This window comes from Neomonachus schauinslandi, chromosome 11, assembly GCF_002201575.2.
Source record: "Neomonachus schauinslandi chromosome 11, ASM220157v2, whole genome shotgun sequence".
Taxonomy (NCBI): domain Eukaryota; kingdom Metazoa; phylum Chordata; class Mammalia; order Carnivora; family Phocidae; genus Neomonachus; species Neomonachus schauinslandi.
Window position 1 is genome coordinate 87,092,457 of NC_058413.1, and position 21,747 is coordinate 87,114,203.

At 44.5% G+C, this 21,747-nt stretch overlaps 1 protein-coding gene across 1 annotated transcript in view; it reads left to right on the top strand.

Moving 5' to 3' along the window:
* The window catches only part of ETS1 (ETS proto-oncogene 1, transcription factor), a 115,123-nt gene that overhangs the window by 5,799 nt on the left and 87,577 nt on the right, over positions 1 to 21,747 (top strand). The window contains exon 2 of the mRNA XM_044919866.1: positions 10,148 to 10,292. Coding sequence (XP_044775801.1) covers positions 10,148 to 10,292 — 145 coding nt within the window. The remainder of the gene's footprint in view (positions 1 to 10,147; positions 10,293 to 21,747) is intronic.

The window sequence follows — 21,747 nt, forward strand, 5'->3', positions numbered from 1 at the left end:
ACAGAATTTATCTTCATCATTTTTTACATATGTGGTAATGTAAAAGAACTTATAATAGACTTTCATTCACACACCTAGCTGTCTTATTTATGATGAAGGGGTCTTCCCGGATTTAGGGAAAAACCCAAACTGCATTTTGTAGAGCACTCAGCAAATTGGAACTACTGTCGGGTCTTGTAGCCTGGGAGAGTTTATCCACCCATGACCCCTGGGCCCGGACCGAGGCCCTGAGTCATCTGGCACCTCTATCTCTGCTCTATGGGGTGCCCGAAGCTGTCGCCTCTGGAGACCCTGGGAGGCTACAGGCTTCATGCTAAGGGACGGGATAGAACCTGACAAAGAACATGTGTCTCCCTGCAGATCTCTCAGCAGGAAAGTGTCAAGGCCAGGCGCTCAGGCTGGTGGCAAGGGTCAGAGACCCAGAAGCGTCAGCTGGTATCCTCAAGGGTTGGCTGTGGGTGGAGGGCGCTGTGGTCTCCGGCTGCCACAAGCAGCCTCAGCCGTGGTCCCCGTTCCAGGAGGAGTTCGAGGTGCCCGTCTCTGCGACACTGCATCCGGGCTCCGCATTCCTCCCTTAGAAACCTGCAGGAGGTCAGGCCTGCCCTTTCACCAGGGCCCAAGCCCATCACTCTTATTGTTTTAAGAAGAATTTCCTGGCCTTGAGTCTAAAATTAAACTGCCCTTTGAGAGTTTCCTATTTTGTCTGTTCCTGCCTCTCTTGTGGCGGCACCACCCGCCCCTCCCTCCTCTTCGACGGGAGTGCTGAGGAAGGCTGAATCTCAGCTCAGGAGTATTTCTGCTTGCCTCCTTCCCCTCTGCCTCTCCAGGGAGCAGGACACACGTGCCCTCCCGAAGCAGATGGGCCTCCGTGTCCTTCTGAAGGCCAGACATGGTTGGCCCAAAACTTGCCCTTAGCATTGCCCGCAGAGCTTCTCCGCGACCTAGCATCCTCTGAGGATGAGGAAGCCCAGACTAAAATCTATGGAGTTCGGACCCATGTGGAAGGCCCACTGCGTGCAATGGGGTGAAAGGGTTAAAGCTGAGAGACTGTCTGTTGGTTGCACAGATTTTTCCTGAGCATCGACTAGGCAGGAGCCCCGAGAGTTCTTCTGTAGACAGGTACTTTCAAAGCCTCACTCTTCTCTGCTGAAAAATGGGGGATGTGGGATCCAAGCCATGTTTGAGCATGGTTTTAGGAAAGAAGTAGAGCAACAATATGAAGGCCTTCATAAATTTAAAGGGCACCTTGAATGTCATGAATCCAAACTATGACTATGACAACTTTGGGCTTTGAGGCTCCCCCACCTGTGAAGGCTGTGGGTCACAGGTCGGGAGAAAGAATGTGGATGGATCAGAAGAAGAAGACGGTGGACTTGGAAAGGAGCGTGGAGATCACCGAGGCCAGCCTCCTCAGGAACCAAAAGCTAGGAGGTTAAGTGACAAGCTGGAGGTGACACGGCTCCTTGGGGGCAGAGCAGGACTTGAATCCAGCTCCCTGATTCCCCGTCTTCCCACTAGAGTGTGTGGACATCTATGACATTCCCAGAAAAATGGCTATCCCCACAGAGGCACACTTCCAATGCTCGCTCAGCTTCGGCCCTGGGTGTAAAATCTTTGTTTTGTTGTCGTCAGTTTGGTTTTTTGTTTTTTTTTTTTTAAACAGCAACATCTAAAAATAGCTCTTGTGTCTCATATACTCATGGTCCTGGATTCTGAAGTTGACCAAAGAAAAGACAGATTTGCTCCCACAGAGTTTGTGTGCTGAGTCCACACACAGAATAGAAAGGAGGGAATTAGTAGGCAAACACGGGGACATTTACAGTTGCTTGGCTAAAGGCAGATAGGAGCTCGAAGAACAGATCACACATAGTCTTATAGACATGCGGACCCCCCATAGGTTTGTGAGGTAGTGTTGGGAAAATATTCCCCTATTCCTTCTTTTCTGAATGTGGGGGGGGCAGGGAGAAGGCAGACAATGAGCAAAATCAATGGTTGCGAGGTTTGGCAGGGTTGGGAGGGGAAGGGCGAGAAGATGCTCCTGAAGAGAGAGCAGCAGGGGTTGTGGGGGTGGGGGGGACTCTGAAGCTTTGAGAGGTGGAGCTAGGGAGAGGTAATAAAGTAGGCGAGACCTTGACTGGAGGGCGAATGGATGTGGTCCGCTGTGGTGCTGGTCATTCGAGCTGGCTCACCTTCAGAGCCGAGCAGGAATAGGGTGTGCCCATCGTTCTAGTAGCTTCCAGATTTCCGGGGCTCTGTTTTATTTGTTTCCAGTGTCATAAAGGTGAAGCATGTGGACTTGGGCTGTGTCCTCTGACAGCCTCCAGGAGGACAGGGCGCGGAGTGCCCTTCCCTAGGCAGCTTGGCACCATGTGTGGGACAGAGCAGGGCAAAAGGTGCGCTTTCCCGAGATGCCCCGGAGGAGGCGACCCAATCCCTCCAAGGCCCTGTGGCTTCCATCCTTCCCTTGGTGGCCACTGGCCAACCACCCTTGGTTCTGAAGCTCTGCCTTTGGTTTCCACGACTCTGTACCCTGTCTTGTTTTTCTTCCTCTGTCTTCAACCAGCCCCTCTTGGCTGTTTTTTCCCCTTTCATCTCTCGTAACTGTAGGCAACTTTACAGACCCATTTTTAATTGTTTTCGGTTTTGTTTGAACTACCATTTTTTTTGACTTTGTACTCTCATTGGGTTCTCCATGTTTCCAGATCTAACTGCACCCTTTCTTGTCCTCTCCTAACCTGCATCCACCTTCGGGACCCCCAGCCCCACCAGGTTGTTCTGCCATCACTCCACCTAAACACAACTAAGGGTGAAATTCTCTTCCTCTATCCTTTTGTATTATACTCACCTTTGTCATTATGACAGAAGCAAGCAATCTGAGCATTATCTGGGAATCCTCCCGCTTTCCTTCATCTCCTATCAGTTAGAAAATCATGTAGGTTCTTCCTTTGACACATACACACATTTCTTGTTTCCTCTTCACCTCTGCACTCATGACCCTGATCTAATGCTCTCCTCGTACCTGGACTCCTGCTCAGCTCCAGAACTAGCAGGATGCCAGTGGAGTCCTCACGTGGGCACGACACATAAGGGGTGCCCCAGCACTCAGGAATCAAGCTAAATGATATCTTAATGCAGTATTTTCAAAAGTCAGAATTAATGCAAAAATTATTAATAAACATAAAAATTTTAAATAAAGTTAGGATTAGTAGTACTGATTTTTTTTCCCTCTTTGCCTCAGTCTCCAATATGGCTCTGTGAGGCACTCTAGTGCTTATGTCAGCTTCCTCACCTCCTTCTCTTGCTCAGCCCATTCTACTTGGCACCATCAAATGAATCTTCTAGAACATATTGATTCACCATGTCACTACCTCTGATGCAACTTCCAAAGCTTTTCTCCTGGAGCCAAATTCCTGTCTGGTATTTACAGCCCTCAATGTTGTGACCTTATCCTGTCCCTCCAGCTTTACTTCTTACTAATTACCACCCCATGGCAAGCATCCACATTGTCCAAGAGCACACCTTTCCCTCATACTTCTCAACGCCAAACAACACGGTCTTTATCTCTCTAGATCACCTATCTGAATCTTTCTTGTTCTTCTTTGGTAGTATTATATGTTCCTTTTCACCTTAAGGTGTGTGATCATCTTTTTTTGCTCTCTAGGTCCTTCACCACATGTTCTAGGCTAAATCTTACCCAGCCTTTTAGTTACCTTAATTTGCTTCCTCCAGGAAGTATTACCTGCCGCCATGCCCCTCCCCCTACACATTGGTACTTAACCCTCACTGTAATTTCCTGTTTACTTGTCTGAATGTTCCTAAGGGTGAAGTTCATTTCTTGTTCATATTGTGTTCTTATTGTGTTCATGTGTTCATCTAACATGATGCTTGACATAGACTGGGTGCATGATATAAATTTGCTCCATAAATGCACATTGCCATAACTTGCCTAGTACCTATGCTAGGACAGCTGTCACCTTTCTTGAGAAATCTAAATGAGGGCCACATAAGCTTTATGTAGGACAGGTAGAAGAAAAGAGAGTCTGAAACCCAATAGACGTGGGTTTGAATTCTATCTTTATTATTTTATTAGCCTGTGTGGCCTTTGGAAATTTACTTGTCCTCTTTTTTAAGAAGATTTTATTTATTTATTTATTTATTTATTTATTTATTTATTTATTTATTTATTTGAGAGAGAGAGGGAGAGGGGCAAATCAGAGGGAGAGGGACAAGCAGACTCCGTGTTGAGTGCAGAGCCTGACTTGGGACTTGATTCCAGGACCCTGGGATCATGACCTAAGCCTAAATCAAGTGTTAGATGCTTAACTAACTGAGCCACCAGGCACCACTACTTGTCCTCTTAAAGCCTCAGTTTGTTCTGCAAAATGGGGGTAGAAATACTAATCTTGCGTGAGTGTGGTAAGGATTAAATGTGACCATTTCTGCACAATGCTTAGCACACCAACTGACATAGAGCAGGTGCATGATGTACGTTAGTTCCTTTCAAAAATCACCTGTGGCATGAATGAGTGAGGACGGATGGTTTCTTAAAACTGTGACAGGGACTGAAAATGTTGCTTGCATATCATGAGTTCACCTCCAGTTGCAGCCAGGAAAGGACAGTGTCAACAAAGAGACTCAAACTTATTTTGGGTGGCGCTTTTTTAAAGCAATGAGGCGGGGGTTGTGCAGCCCAGATTTCTGACCTGTTAATAACCTGTTTCTTTCTCCTCAACTAAGAGTTTCAAAATGAATTGGAACTAGCTATGTGGTTCTTTTGAGTAAAAATGTCATTTTCATACTCTATGAAATAGGTATTAAGTCAGTTTGTGAAACGTCTAATAAACAGGCAGGTGTCTAGATAACAAGTCATGGTGCTTCCAGGAGTATCCGCTAGCAAAGATGTTTGTGGTTCATGGTAGGCTTGGTGCACTACCTCCTTCTCATTCTTAAAAGTAGGGTCCTCTGGCTCCACTGAGGACAGCTAAAGAGAAAATATGTCTTAAAAATAGATTTCCATTTATAAAATAATATATGAACTATCCCTGACAACAAAAAGCCTGGTTTGGGGCAGGAATGAGCCCTAAAAAAAAAAAAAAAAAAAAGAAGCCAGCCACATAAATTCAGTCTGATGCTGAACATGGTTGTTAATCAGAGGCTGAGAGTTGACTCTTCACACTGCTACATTGTTGTCATTGCCTGTGTCTGGAACCTCATTGCTTTATCCCTAACCCACAAAGTACTCCTTCTGCCTTCCATCTCTCCCCTGCACAGCACATCCAGATAATTTTCCTTCAACACTTCTTTGCACACTACACTTTACCATCAGTGGCCTTTCCTTAGCAGAGAAAGCTTAAGCTTGTAAACCCAAAAAAAGTTCTCCATCCCATCTTGCATCGAAAAGAATAAAATATTTAGGAATAGATTTAACCAAGGAGGTGAAACATCTATACTCTGAAAACTGTAAGAAGAAGATGGAAGAAACTGAAGATGACAAAAACAAATGGAAAGACATACAATGCTCATGGATTGGAAGAATTAATATTGTTAAAATATCCATATTACCTAAAGCAATCTACAGATTCAATGTAATCCCTATCAAAATACCAATAACATTTTTCATATAACTAGAACAAATAATCCTCAAATTTGTATGAAACAAAAAAAGACATTGAATAGCCAAAGTAATCCTGAGAAAGAACAAAGCTGGAGGCATCACAATCCCAGATTTCAAGATATACTACAAAGCTATAGTAATCAAAACAACAGTACTGGCAGAAAAACAGACATAGATCAATGGAACGAGATAGAGAGCCCAGAAATAAATCCACACTTGTATGGTCAATTAATCTATAATGAAGGAGGCAAGCATATCCAATGGGGGAAAAGACATTCTCTTCAACAAATGGTGTTGGGAAAACTGGACAGCTACATGCAAAAGAATGAAACTGGCCCACTTTCTTACACCATGCACAAAAAAAAACTCAAAATGGATTAAAGACCTAAATGTGAGACATAAAACCATAAAACTCCTAAAAGAAAACATAGGCAGTAATTTCTTTGACATCATCTTTAGTAATATTTTTCTAGATATGTCTCCTCAGGCAAGGGAAACAAAAGTAAAAATAAACTGTTGGGTCTACATTAAAATAAAAAGCTTTTGCACAGTGGAGGAAACCATCAATAAAACAAAAAGACAACCCACCAAATGGGAAAAGATATTTGCAAATGGTACATTCGATAAAGGTTTAATATCCAAAATAAATAAAGAATTTATACAACTCAACACCAAAAAAGCAAATAATCCAAAATCTTCTGGGCAGAAGACATGAACAGACATTTTTCCAAAGAAGACTACAGATAGCTAACAGACACATGAAAAGATGCTCAATGTCACTAATCATCAGGGAAATGCAAATCAAAATCACAATGAGATATCACCTTACACCTGTCAGAAGGGCTAAAATCAACAAAACAAGATACAACAAGTGTTGGTGAGGATGAAGAAAAAGGAACTCTTGTGTACTGTCGATGGGAATGCAAACTATGCAGGCACTATAGAAAATAGTATAGAGGTTCCTCAAAATAAAAATAGAATTACCATATGATTCAATAATTCCACAACTAGGTATTTACTTAAAGAAAACAAAAACACTAACTGCAAAGATACATGTACCCCTATGTTTATTGCAGCATTATTTACAATAGTCAAGATATGGAAGCAACCTAAGTGTCCATGGGTAGATGAATGGACAAAGAAGATGGGATACACACACACACACACACACACACACACACACACACTGGAGTATTGCTTAGCCATAAAAAAGAATGAAATCTTGCCTTTTGTGGCAACACAGATAGACCTAGAGGGTATTAAGCTAAGTGAAATAAGTCAGTTGAAGACAAATACTGTATGATTTCACTTACATTTGGAATTTAAAAAGAAAAAAAAAAACAAATGAACAAACAAAAACAGACCCATAAATACAGAAAACAAACTGGTGTTTGCAAGAAGAGAGAGGGCTTGGGGAATGGACGAATTAGGTGAAGGGAATTAAGAGTACAAAATTCCAGTTATAAAATTCCAGCATAGGGAATATAATCAATAATATTGTAATATCATTGTATGGTGACAAACGGTGGCTATACTTATCATGGGGAGCATAGTGTAATATATAGATTTGTCAAATCACTATGGTCTACACCTGAAACTAACATAACATTGTATGTCAACTATACTTGAGTAACAAATATAAAAAAATAATAAATGATATAAAACGCAAAAACAAAAATTTCCCCTCAGGTTTTTAATACCCTTGCAGGGTCTATAACAAACTACCTACTACCTATCTATGATTCTACTTGTACTATCTACCGCCATCTTCTAAGGCATATACTGTCCCAAAAAAACAGGGGTAGGCAACTTAGAATTCTCCTCTATATAATTTAGAATAAAAATTTCCTCACTCGAGATCCAATTCCTACAACTCTGATCCTTGACATTGGATTTTGAGGAAGACTCTAGAGAAATATCAAAAGTTGGGGATAGATATTGAGAGCACACAGGTAGCCTAGGAAATGTGTTTCAAATTGATTCAGTTGCAAAGTGTTGTCGAAGACCTACTTATCCTTGGGAATTCAAAAGTTGTTGCCTCGGGAGCTTATGATATGAAAATACAATGTCCCCAAAATGGTTTTAAGCAGAATTCAGGAAACGTTTTCTGACTGAAGCTCAGTAGAGTATTCTTGCCAATGATTTCCCTAAATCTTTTGGTCCCAAACACAAATAGTTAGCAGAACACCATTGCTCCATTTACATTCTAGTGGTTCTCACCAGGGTCCGGTAGCAGGAGCCAAGTATATTAGCTTTTGCTACTCAACAACTCAAGGAGACTCCATTCAGTTCCAAGGGCGTTATTATGTTCTCGGCACCTTTAGTCCAGTTAGAAGTTGAACAGCCCCAAAGTAAACTTCATCCAGCCCTATTTTGAATGATTTTATGAATATTATGGAAAATGTCATCCTATTTTTTTATTGGTATGTTAATCACCATACATTACATCATTAGTTTTTGATGTAGTGTTCCATGATTCATTGTTTGTGCATAACACCCAGTGCTCCATGCAGAACGTGCCCTCTTCAATACCCATCACCATGCTAACCCATCCTCCCACCCCCCTCCCCTCTAGAACCCTCAGTTTGTTTTTCAGAGTCCATCGTCTCTCATGGTTCGTCTCCCCCTCCGATTTCCTCCCCTTCATTCTTCCCCTCCTACTATCTTCTTCTTTTTTTTTTTCTTAACATATATTGCATTATTTGTTTCAGAGGTACAGATCTGTGATTCAACAGTCTTGCACAATTCACAGTGCTCACCATAGCCCATACCCTCCCCAATGTCTATCACCCAGCCACCCCATCCCTCCCACCGCCCCCCAACTCCAGCAACCCTCAGTTTGTTTCCTGAGATTAAGAATTCCTCATATCAGTGAGGTCATCCTATTTTATGTGCACAAATGTCCTTCTATATTTTGGCTTCGATTATCATTTTTCTCTGTGCCAATATACTCTCTTCTGTTATTTTTACTGAGCTTAAGTTAATGGACAATCGCAAAATGGGGAAGAGAGAGTAGATAGGGAATGTTGAATATAACAGAACAGCGCTGAGTTCTTGTCCTGCTGCTCAGGGGGAGAGAGGGCATAGGAAGTTCTCCAATGAGAGGCTCTTACTGGGGGTTAGCAAGCTACCCTTCAGAGATGAGAATACCATCTGAGTAGCTATATTTATTAATTAGCCCCTTAACATCAGTAGATTTAACCACATCAAATTATAGCAGAGTTTGATTATCTTAATTAAGGTTTTTTTATGGAGGTGGAGGGACCATAAGAGAAGATAAAAGGAAAAAAAAGAAGTAAAGGATGGGCCAGTGTAGATTAGACTCCTTAGGAAATCTTCCTGTGAATCTGCTGCTTCTTTTGTTTCTTACTTTTTTAAAAAAAGATTTTATTTATTAATTTGAGAGAGAGACAGACAGAGATAGTGAGAGAGAGCACGAGCAGGGAGGAGAAAGAGAAACAGGCTCCCCGCTGAGCTGGGAGTCTGATGCAGGGCTTGATCCCAGGACCCTGGGATCATGACCTGAGCTGAAGGCAGACGCTTAATGACTGAGCCACCCAGGCGCCCCTTGTGTCTTACTTTTTAACCCTCTTGCTCAATCCCAGGAATGTTAAGAGTCTGTTATATTAAAATAATATCTACCTTCTATTAGGCATCACATAGACAATTTACACATGCATTTCATATTTTATTTCGCTTTAAATATAATTTTCTTACACATATTTTACTTATTCCTTCCTACCTTATGAGGTAGGTATTATTCTCACCTTATAATTGAGTAAACAGGTTTAGATAAAGGAACAGGCCCAGGTCTTCCATTAGTAAGTGGTAGAGCCAGGATTTGAATCCATGTATATACCTAGCTTCAAAGAATAGGGTCTCAAACACTGCAAAATATGCCTCCCACATCTGCTTGAGGAAACACATCTGCCTTCCTTAAAGAATACTGGGTAGATGGTATATTTTATGATTTTCATAAAATGGATCAAAGAGTGGCACAAGTTCCCAAATGTTGTGAGAAACTGAAAATTTCTGTCTAGCTATCAATATCATTAAAACCCATGCACAATGGATTAACTGAAAAACGAGTGATTATTATTACATTAGCCCATTTTTTTGGTTTTCCTTTGGCATTTGTCACCTACTGGTTCTATGAGAGTAGAATGTTTTGTAAGAATATCCGTTTATGGTGTTTTTACAGAGTAAGAACACCAAAAATTTCAAAAGCCAGGATTGTATAAAGATGGCCGAGATTCTGCCTTGCTGCTAATCATGGGTCCTTATTTGAAAATTAGAAAAGGTAGTTGTCAAATGCTTGAAGAAATGGATGAAAATCTAAGTAAGAGACTCTTCTCCTTCCCTGTCTTTTTTTGGGGGGAGGGGTATGTGATCAGTAGTTGGTTCTACTCTGTTATCATCTATGGATGATTCCTACTCATATGTGGTGTATGATAGGATGTTATTATTGCATTCAGGCTAGAGTATAGAGATTTTCCTGTTAATATATTTCCTTATTTTTTTTCCTTGTTATAGAGGCAGGGACCTATCAACTCCTACGAAGATCCTCGAATGGCCTGTGGTTTCCAGTCCAATTATCACCCGCAAAGAGCCTACTACCCCTTCTGGGATGAGGCAGCCACTCAGGAAGTTCCTACTGGTCTGGAACACTGTGGCTCAGGTAGGAACATGAACAAAGGCTCGGACTACAGATAGAGTTGGAGGACAGTGGAAGGGTGATGTGGGCTGCATTCTCTGCAGCAACAACATCTGTCACGGCTTATGTGGGGACAAGATGCTATTGTTCTCTAATGGAAAGTCCCACTTACTTTATTCTCCTGCGACAGGAAGATGAAACTCTAGGAATGAGCCCAAGAGAGGTTGCTTCAGGTCTTCATTCTGTAAATAGTTCTGTGCACCATGCATTTCCTGAGACTCACCCGTTTCGGCCTGGTTGTTGACAAAGGGTCTAGAAGTTCTGCAGTCGGGAGAGTATGAGCTGGATAAACAGTTAGCCTTCTTACAAAACGGAATTTCTTTATTCATCTTTTTCTCCCCATTGTCCTCAACGTCTTGGCCGGTACCCACCTGCATCTGGCTCCTTTTTCCTCCACCCCCCTCTCTCCCCAGCTCTCCCTCACAGACCTCCTTCCTCTCCTCCCAGCATTCCCTTCTCTCACTGACTTGCTGGTCACCGTGCTGCCCCCTGGTGACCAGGAATCGCATTCCTCTAGAGAGCTCTCCCATGGGTCCCCTCTCCCAAAGACCTGATAGGTTGAGAGTCCTTATCCCCATTCTGTTTTGCAAAGGTCACTATGTATCTCACAAATTCCATGAGTCGTGTTGACCTGCTAGTGTTTTTGTTACTTTACTTTTAACGCAAAATGTAAAACTTGATTTGGGATTCTGAAGTGATGGATTTGGGTATTAAGTTCAATTTATCATAAGGCCAGATTATATATCCAAATACCAAAACAAAACAAAACAGTTCAAATCTGTATTTTCTCCCAGGATGAATTCTTAGCCTAAGAAATCTCATAACTCTCACATGTTGAAAATATGTAATTCTAAGGCATGACATAGGAAGAAAGCCACTGGGAGCTCACTTAAATACAACTTTTTTGTTCAGTGTTTCTTTACTGCACATAACGATATGGTAGACTACTTTTATAATAGCAGAGACAGAAAATAAATGTTTGTTTTGTTGCCCATGCTTTAGCTTTGACCAGAAATATAGAGGCATAAAGCAAGATGCTGTAGCACTTGGTGGGGGTTGGGGGGAAGGCATGGGAGTCGCTTTCCAGTGATCTGGTTCTTCTCTAGGGCAGAATGAAATCAATCCCTGTATTGACTTGACTCAATAGCCTTGATATTTGCGATATTCTTTGGCATTGCCCTTGGATTTCAGACTTGGCATATTATGCTGTCACTTTCTGCTTCGTTCTTCCAAGCATAAATACAAATGTCTCAGCTATCTATCCATTTGAAAAAGAGACAGGGAGGACTTCGCACCTGTTCGCAGGACTTAAGATTTTAAGAGATGAAAAAAGTCATCCTTTACAAACTGTTCTAAATAAATAGATCTTTTTTTTTTAAAGATTTTATTTATTTATTTGACAGAGTGAGAGAGTATGCTCGAAGGTGGGGAGGGGCAGAAGCAGGCTTCCCACTGAGCAAGAAGCCTGATGCAGGACTCAACCCCAGGACCCTGGAATCATGACCTGAGCTGAAGGCAGACACCTAACCGATTGAACCACCCAGGAGCCCCTAAATAAATCTTATTTGTATAAGCAAAAGGTCAGGATGGTTGTACCTACATTTATATAGTTCTTGAATCTATCAGTGCCACTAGGCTTAAGTCTTGTATCTTCCAGTGCAACCCAGGTTAAAGTTACCTTGCCTTAACACTTTCTGCTCTGGATGGTGCTTCTGTTTGCTGTAAGTTACATCTTGTTAAGAGCTGAGGTTATTCCATGCTGGTCCATAGCCTCAAGATCAGAATGTCCCTTCTTCATAGCTAAAAGACATGGTCCTTCTTTTTTTTTTTTTCCAGCTGAGAAGTACATACATTCCCAAGTGAAGATGATTTTTCATTCTCCTCCTTGTCAAGGTTCTCAAAGGCAAAAGAATTTTTATTTCAGGGCCAAGGACACTGTGTCTGTGATGCACATGAAGAACCTCTGGGGATGAAGCTGCTTTAAAATGTGAGGATTCATAGTAGGATAATACAGTCTTCTTCCCACAGTCGACTTCATTGTTGCAAGAAGGAAACCAGGGTCACACAGACTAGTGGCTTCTGAGTAGGATGGGAAGATGGATGCATATAATAACCAGTCCTAAAATGACCTGGTTGTCGTCAACCACAGCTCCGAAATACTAGAAAGCCTCTGTGGGGAGCGGTGCCTTGGTGGCAAATGTGAGGTCTCTAGTTCCCTCTGCCCTAGGCTCCCTCTGATGGAAATATCTGGCAAGAACCCTGAGCTTTTCCAGCCCCTCCTTTGCCTTTTGAGCTGTCCAGACGAAATAGTTGCAGTGATTGTTTCTGGGCTGTGGTCCAGCTCTGCTCAGTGATGGGTGTCCTTTGGAAGGAGATTTGGGGTTATAGAGAAGGGAGATGAAGACATGGACCAACCAATGATGTCTCCAGCTGCAGCACATTTCCTTGGAGATGTGTTGAGTAAGAAGAAAGAGAGAAAAAAATACGCTACATTTTTTTCATCTTCTTTTATCCTATTTATAACTTCAGTTTCCTTCCCGTCCTCTGTCTCATGGCCACTCCCCACCCCCGCTCTCATCTCACATTTTGTGCTCTCAGAAGGAATGAATGAACTTCTTTTCCAAGGACTCCACATCTGTCAGTGACTGGAATACCCGGCAGGAGGGGCCATCGAGGAACATCAGGCCCCTTCCTAATAATGTGCCTCCTATTCATGAAGGGGCAGAGGCTGAGGAAGAGGAGGGGGCGGTGAGGGAGGGGGTGGGGAGACAGGGAATAGAGCTGAGAAGAAACATGACTGGGGGAGAGCCTACCAGGTGAGCAGGAGAGAATGCTCAGTAACCAAGACAGTCAAGAATGGGTTGGACAGAACAGATGGTAAGAAGGGTGCCCAGGAAGACAGAGAAGCGTGGGAATGGATGGAAATTCAGGTTTGGGTGGACAGGTGGATCAGGGTGGGAAGAGAAAATGAAAGCTGAATGGGAAGGCAAGAGAAGGGGAGCCCGGAAAAAGACAAGGCAAAAAGGGGAGGGGAAGATGATATGAAAGAGAAAAAACCAGATGAATCTGAGGACATTATACGGCTAAAAAGGGAAGCCACATTTGCATGCAATTGCCCGCGCAGCTGTACATTTCTTCATGACAATCTCGTAGTCATCATTTTCTTTTATTTCTTCTCCTCCTCCCCGTCCGTCTCCTCCCCCTCATCCCTCTGAGCCTGGAGCCATTAGCAAGAGCCAATGGGGATGGGGAGCTGGTGTTCTGCATGAATGAATGGCCCTTTCTATGTCGACTCCTCGTCATCCCTCTGTCAGGGAGCCTTGTGAATCAATGGAGCCCCTTACACAAGACAGGGCTGAAATGTCTGTTACTGTTTATAGTCTGACTGGAGTGGAGCCCACTGACCCTGCCTCCTCTCTGTTCCCGTGTCCACTCTTCTGTCCCCAGCATCAGCCCTTTCTCTCAATCATCATAGCAAGAATCCCTTTTTAGGTCAGTCTCTTACTCCTTGTCTCTAAGAAATCATTAACATTTCACTGCCATTAACTATTATGACAAGTTCCTAACCACAGTCCTGTTGAGAAGGGACACAGTAGATGGCAAACCATTTTTGGATCGAGCCAGTGAGCTGGAGTCATGCAATGCCTGTTTTCCACCGGGAACTAGAAAACCGACATCAGAGACCGAACTGAGCACCCCGGCCACAAGACCACAGTCCATCCCACCAGTTGACAGCTGCCCATATTTAATTTTAATATTATGAATGACAACAGTGTGTATCAGAAAATATGAGGCTTGCTGAGCACCCTTCCAGAGTGATATACTCTCAAGTTATTTTTCTTTTCCTGGGTGGATTTGTCTTGAATCAGCCAAACTTATGGATATGATGCTGTAACTAAGGTTCCCTTTTGTGAAATAGTTGCTTAGGGCTGGCAAGCAGTCTGTAGCCACATAAGACAATATCCCCAACTTACCCCTACGGGAATGAACCTGTGGTCTCCATACCGTGGTCCTCAGAAGCAAGACAATACTATATTTCTTCTTGTATAACACAGTTTGGTAGGTTTTCGGTCACTGAACATAGTAAAAACCTCATCTACCCACATTTACAGCCTACCTTCCACTTCTCCTTCTTCATAAGAGAGGAAGTATGTATAGTATATTAGTAAAGAATCCAGATTCTGGAACCAGATTGCTTGGGTTTGCACATCAACTCTTCCTAACCGGGTGACCTTAGGCAACTTACTGTATCTCCGTACTCTCGTTTCCTCCCCTCTACCAGTGGTTCTCAAAGTGTGTCAGAATCACCTGGAAGGCTTGTTAAAACACAGGGTGTTGGGTTCTATCCTCAGGGTTTCTGACTCAGTGAGTCTAGGGTAAGACTCAAGAATTTGCATTTTTCACAAGGTCTTAGGTGTTACTGCTGCTGCTGGTCCAGAGACCACACTTTAAAAACCACTAAGTTAATATATGTGAAGCTTGAAGCAGCGCTGTCACTTAGCAAGCACCATATGAATGTTCGCCATCATCATTCATCGCCTCGAAGAGTCCAGAAATGTCTGTGTATCATTGAGTCATAAAGTGACCCGCTGATTGGTTGAACACTTTTGGTGGTCAGTGCCGCATACTGGAAACAGAGCAGATGTCTGGAGAAGGGGGAAGACTCATTCCTTGTCTCTAAGCGCCTTTGTTCAAGCGTGTTACGGGGCCGGGGGTGGGGGTGGGGACACTTACATGGTAGAAGAAATGACTCCCACGTGAAATGTTACACTTACTCATAAGATAATGTTTGGCAGTGTGAGTGTGTGACTTTGGATCTCCCTATTTAATATTTCTAAAATAAATTTACTAGTAAAATGGTAGAACGAAAGAAAGTCTTTCTCAAATAAACTTTGGAAGTTCAAGTGGGAGATGTACTGGGAGCCCGAGTTTCTGGTCTCTCCTGGGGCTTTTTCAGACTGCCAGGCAGCTGGGAGAGATCAAACCTGGCCCAGTTGACAACCAGGTGGGAAGTTTCAGCGGGAGAAGCAGATGCCTCCAGTTTGGCTTTTAAGTGTTGAGAACGTCGAGAGAATGGCAGGCCGACTTGTTGAATGGAGAGTCACCTTGCTCCGAAGTGTTTATTCGCATAGCAGGTTTGGCCTTTCCACTGACCATCTCAGATGGCCCCGTGGTGTTAAAGAACAGTATTTTCAACTCTATCTGCTGCACATATCTGTTCTTTCCTCCTTCACGCTGTGTGTTCCTTCTCTGGAGGACCTGTTTCAGTCTCTTTGTTCTTCAAAAACAGTTCTGATCCTGTGTGTGTGTATGTGTTTCTAGGATGCTGTAATGTGGGTCATTCCTCATGGGGAAAACTGTGACCTTCTCAGATGCTGACTTGATAGTTGTGGCCTTGGGGAAGGAGGAAGCTATGACCCTGTCTCATGACCTTTCACTGAGGGCTATGGTTGGGCCTAGCTGCCCTGACAAGTCACAACCAGGGAACAGGGCTGAGGGAAGCTGGATACAAGAATCCTCTCCCCCCACCCACATCGCACCTCTGAGAGGACCAGAGGTTGCCAGGAGGCAAGAGCCCTGTAGTGCATTAGGAAGAGAATCTATATGCAAAAAAGCTACCCTACTCCCTTGCTATATTATTTTATTCTTCTTCTGAGGAAATTTCTATGACTGCCTGACTCTGTTCTCCATAAGTGAAGGATCTTACTCCCGCTATGGACTGGATTTGCTCCCATTTACCAATGTTACATCGTCTTTTTCTTTCTACTCCCATCTCCTGACCCCTTGGCAGCTTTTGAGTCTGTGCTGGGTCATATGCACATTACAAGAACTTAGTGGTATAAATGTTTATGAGTCCAAGCCAAGGTTTGAGCAGTGGTGTGATGGAAAAGAGCAAGAACATGCCTGGAATCTTGTTCCCTCACCTTTAACAGGTGGGATACTTGCGCTGATTGCAAAGAGGTCTTGTGCCCATTAAATGGGGTATATACTTAAAAGGTCATGGCCTATAGCAGGTGATCAATAAATGCTACCTTCCTTCTTTTTCCTTTCAGCACGATTTGAGTGTGAATTTAAGTGAGCCAAAGAAAGTAGATGTCCCACCCTTATCCAGTGAATCCTGCCCACTCATCTTGCCCATGGCTTATTTTCTGACACCTGCCAACCTTATCCTTCACGTGTCTCCTTTTACCAGTGAAGGGAGCCTGGTGAGGACCAAGAAGAGACGCTCTGCCCCATTAGGGACCAGAGTCTTGTGTCTCTCTAGACTGTGCCTAGCAGCCCAGGGCAGTAAGGATTGCAAAGGTCTTTGCAGATGTGAATCATCTCTGTAGGTGCTTGGGAAGGAAGGTCCCCTCGGGGAAGAAACCTTCAGTGGAGTTCCAGTTAGAATGCAAACCTTCTGTTGGCTGTCCTCTGACGAGTGGCTTCTCAAAAATCCTAGGATGTAACAGCCTTGCACTGAAAATCCCAGGGGGTTGGGGAGAAAAAAGTTCTCTGAACTTTTTCAAACCACAAATATTTGGTCCGAGTTGGGAAAAGGTCCCTGGGGCAGCGAGTTCTTATTTGATTCAAGCAGTTTGACCCCTCTTCTGGAACTCCTCGAGCGGAGGCTGGGGACGGTGGATGCCGCGCCTGGCGTCGGCCCCCGCTTGGCGCGGCCGGCCCTGCTCCACTCTGTGAATGGAAAGCTCGGGCTGGGTGAATGGGGTGGGAGCTGGAGTCCGGCCGGGAGGAGAGGGCTGCTGCGTGGGACCGCGCAGGGGTGGGGGCTGGATGCGCAGAGACAGCCTGTTTTTCTCAGTGTCTGGCCGCGGAGAGACTCCGACTCTCTCTCTCCAGATGTTCGCTGTGTTTATAGCTGCTGAAGCCGGAGACCCAGCTCCCTCATTAATAAGTTTCTTTCTTGCACTGCGGCCAGGGGTCTGAGCCCGGAGCCCGCAGCTGGAGGAGGCTCGGTGGGGGAGGGCCGCCCGCAGGGGGAGGCGTCTCGCTCCCTCCCCCAGCCTCTGCGTCCCTAACCCCTACCCCGCCTCCCTCCTCTGCAATCCTCCCAAAATACACGAGCACACAAAAAGAAAAACACCAGCAGATTTTTTATTTCAGAGAGTAAACACTTGGGCCATGGGGGTCTGGAGGTTATGGGAAAAGAGGAAACCATCAGGCTAATCAGGCAGGCACACACTTCCCCTGCTGAAATAAAACAGAAATCATTGCTCCGCAGGGCTGGCGGGTTAACCCTGGCGCTGCCAGAGACCCTGGCGCGGCCGAGCGAGCCGGGAGGTAGGTAGGGCGTCCGAGGACGAGGATCAGAGTTTTTAAATCCAGATCCAGGCAGGGAGGAGAGGAGAGAGGAGTGGACTCCCTGGGCCTGAATGCCTTCCATTCAGTCTGTGGTAGCGCATCTGCCCCAAGCTGGGCTTTGGAAAGAGATGGTTGGAACACAAGAGATTCTGCACTGAGATGGAAGTTTTGCAAGAGGTCGGAGGGAGTTCTAGGTAGGTCAGGGAGATGGAGAGATAGGGAAGGGAGCCCAACGCTCGACCCAGAGCACACGTGTGGATTGTCACTGTTTAGAAAGGAGAGCGAGGGTTTAGTGGGAAGGATTCAGGTCAAGGTTATAGCCCTGCCACCTACCAGCTCTGCAACCACGGGCCAAATCCCTGAGCCCTTCTGAGCCCCAGTTTTCTCATTTGTAATATAATAGTGCCTACCTCACAGAATTATGGTGGGGAACAAAACACCGCATTGAATGTGGAAATGGCAAACACCAAAGCATGGCTCTCAATTTATGATTTCATAGATTGCTGTAAATTGATCAGGTTCCTCTCTCCCTCCCTGCCTCCTTCCTTTCTCTTTCCCTCCCTCCTTCATTTCTTGAGCCTGCCTGCCTGCCTTCCTTCCTTCCCTTCCCTTCCCTTCCCTTCCCTTCCCTTCCCTTCCCTTCCCTTCCCTTCCCTTCCCTTCCCTATTAAATATCTTGCTTCAGCGTCCACCTTCACTCACTGGCCCTGTTGCTGCCTGTCTGGAGAGCATAAATATGGCATGGGCCAGAGTTCATAGGTCAAACATGAGACCTAATTGCACTGTGAGAGAAATTACCTTTCCACTGATGTATAGGGCAACCTTTGGCTGCCAGTGTGAGTGGTCCAGCAGCTCTCAGTTCAGACCCTGCCCCCATCTGACCGATTAGTCACGGGACCATCCCCTCTTCCAGATCACTATTTTTCAAAAATAGGGGCGTGCCTTCCCCACTCCATTTCTGAACACCCTAGTTCCATTCACTTACCACCTCCGAAAAAAATGTTTGATTCTTTTGGACGTTCTTGCTGTTGAAGAAAATAAGCCTCTGGAACCTCTGCTCATCCTTGCAGGGGACATTTACAAAACAACAGAGCTACGAACTCCTGAAGTTGTTTTGTGTCTTTCCCGGTGTCTGCTCAGATTTGCTGCCCGGCTGCTTGGGAAACGGGGATACGGGGCATGTAAATACCCACAGAAGCAGGGTTCTAGTCGCCTTTGCTGTTCTCTTCATTTCTTACCTGCTTCCTACATTTTTTTTTTTTTTTTATATCAACCCTGACAACTTTCTGCCAAGTCTCAGAACAGCAGATCCTCATAAGAGCAGGGGTGCTTGAGCCAGCTGAGCGTCCAAAATGTGCGATCCTTCCGCAGTGGTGTGCAAGGAGTTTCCGAAGGGTCTGTAGCTTTCCTCGGATTCTCTGAGTGGTCTGGGACCCCCAAGAAAAAGTGAAGAACTACTGGCCAGGACAAAAGGGACTTTAGTATCCCTTGCATAATTTAAAAGCATGGTGTATATAGAGAGTATGCAAAGCCTATTTTGTGGAACTGGATTGAATTCCGTGGTAGGAGCTTCCCCCTTATCAATCCCTCCTCACCGCTCTGGTCAGTCCCGAAAGAGTGTATTTAAATCTGGAAGCGGATTCTATCCCATTGTGCCAGAGACACTGGGCATTGAAGCCTTGACTGAAGACCAGCCATATTTCTCCTTTTTTTTTTTTTTTCCTTTCAATATCCCCTTTTATTTCGTGCTCCACAGAATGAACTCTGCAAATGTCCGTGGAGGTTATGGACCTGTGGCCTCTCTACTGTGAGGTGGGGGGGAGGGGGGAGAGGGGAGCATTTCAGGCTCCTCCAGAGCGACAGGGGAGAGTCACACTGTGATCTGTTTCTCACAGACGTGCCTCTAGTGATAGACTTTCCCAGCTGCCCCCTGTGTGTGTGTGTGTGTGTGTGTGTGTGTGTGTGTGAAGGGGGAGAGTGAGTGGTAGAAACACTGCTTCTGAAGGGGGCAAGAGTCCAGAGCTCACACCCCCCCACCAACAATGTGTACAAAAACAACCATGGCGCCCACATACGCCTCCAGATGCTTCCTACCCCCACCCAACTGCCTCCAACTCTGGGCTCCCTGCAGGATCTCAACCCCCATTTCTGATCTTTGGCTTCTTGTGGAACCACTAACTGTTCTATCTGCTGTCACAGACTGGCTTAGTCAGGTGGAGACCATTTTCAGAAGTTTCAAATCTAGGGAGAGATGACCCCACCCTAGGTCAGCTCCTTTGAACTGCCCAGTGACAGCTTAGCATTTCCTTCTTCTTTGGTCAGGACAGATGGACATTCTTCACTGAACAGGGCTTAGGGCTTACATGACGTTGATAAGTTGAATGTTGGGTTTTATAAGGAAAGTAGCTGAAACGTCTGTGGTCCTGCTCCTGGAGAGTTAAGGGAAGCCTGGAAATAACAGAAAAGTGGTTGCTTCAACCATACCTGAGATATTCAGGCATTTCATCAGTACTTTGTGCTTTGAAAATCTGAGTTTAAAATTCCTGAACAACAACACTAACCTATCATGATGCAAAGTTTGCTTGACTCTTGGTAGGTTTTTTTTTTCCCCAACATAATTCAGATCCCTCAGAATTTCCAGTTAGATATCTGTGCCTGTCTCTATTTCTGTTGATTCTCTCCTGATTAATAAAAAAAATTAAGAATATAGAGTAAAAATAGTTCATATCCCATTCTTGTTCAATTTTAAATAATCTTATTGTAGCAAGTCCGGAGAGAAGGCCTGCCTTCTTTCTAGAACAATTAGAGAGGAGGAGTAATTGTCATTCATTAAATACTTTCTACATACTAAGAATCACACATGTGTGGTGATTTTACTCTTAAAACATTCCTCTGAGGATGATATTATGACCCATTTTACAGATGAGATGAATGAGGCTCAGAGAGGTAACTTGACCTCCCAAAGAAGTCTAACTATAATTCTGAGAGGGAGAGGGTCAGTAAAACTGGGATCCTACTGCAAAGCCCATGCTCTGACCTTGATGCAAACTTGGCCTGCCCCTAAAATGTTTTTTTAGGTCTTCATTGTTGCCTCATCCCTAGTGGCTAGTGTCCATCCTAGAGGGTAAGAGAATATAAGCTTTCCTCATTGTCCCACAAACCAGAGAGCCCATGAAAATCTTAGAGCTGAATAGAGAAAATGAGCCCGTGTAGCCTATCTTTTTGGATCTTCTCTCTTCCTTTGGGTCTGACATCGGGCATGAAGGAGCTCGGTCATCTACAGGGCCCATTGGGAGAGTGGGTTTTCCTTTGCTGGGCATTCCCTTAGGGTCTGTCCCCTAAGCATCACACCCCCTTTGCCCCCTTTCTCCTTCTCCACCAGCTAGCTTTGGGAGCAGACAGAGTCACTGAGCAAGACTAAACCCTAAGAAGTTTGTGAAAGGTTATACCCTTGAAGCTATCCACAGTGTACACAGCACGTGCTGAAGTTTACACAGACTTCTCAGACCTCTGAATAGAGGGACTAATTGTGGGGAAGCTGCTTTTCAGCACACAGGATGGGCTGTTCTCTGTGGGTTTTACTATCAAAAGGCTTTTAAAAGTGCAGTGTAGCCATTGTTGAGTATTTCACAATGAATTAAATACCATTTTTCTCCCCGCAGCTGTTCCATGTGAGTGAGCGTAGAGTGCTTTTTTTTTTTTTTTTTTTTTCCTCCTGGCAGAAGACGTCTGCTGTATAAACCTAAGCACTGGGGTAATGAGATTATTTGTGTGCGAATTCTTTAGGAAAAGCATTTCTTTATTTTAAACTCAATGATGTGATTCGGGCTTGCTGCTCTGGAGATGGGAGAGGGGGAGCCTTGGAAGAGAATGGAATTGAAATGTCTCTGAGCAGAATTGGGAACAGGCAGGGGTGAGGGGTGCCGGCATGAGGCTTCTAAACCTCAGTGCATTTATCCGCAATTCCCCCGGGCGCGGCCTGCCTCTCCCAGCGTTACTGACTGGGCTGCAGAGGAGGGAAATTCCATATTCTTCCTTCCTTTCCTTTCCTTTTCCTTCCTTCCTTCCTTCCTTCCTTTCTCTTTCCTTCTTTTTTCTTTTCTTTCTTTCTTTTTCT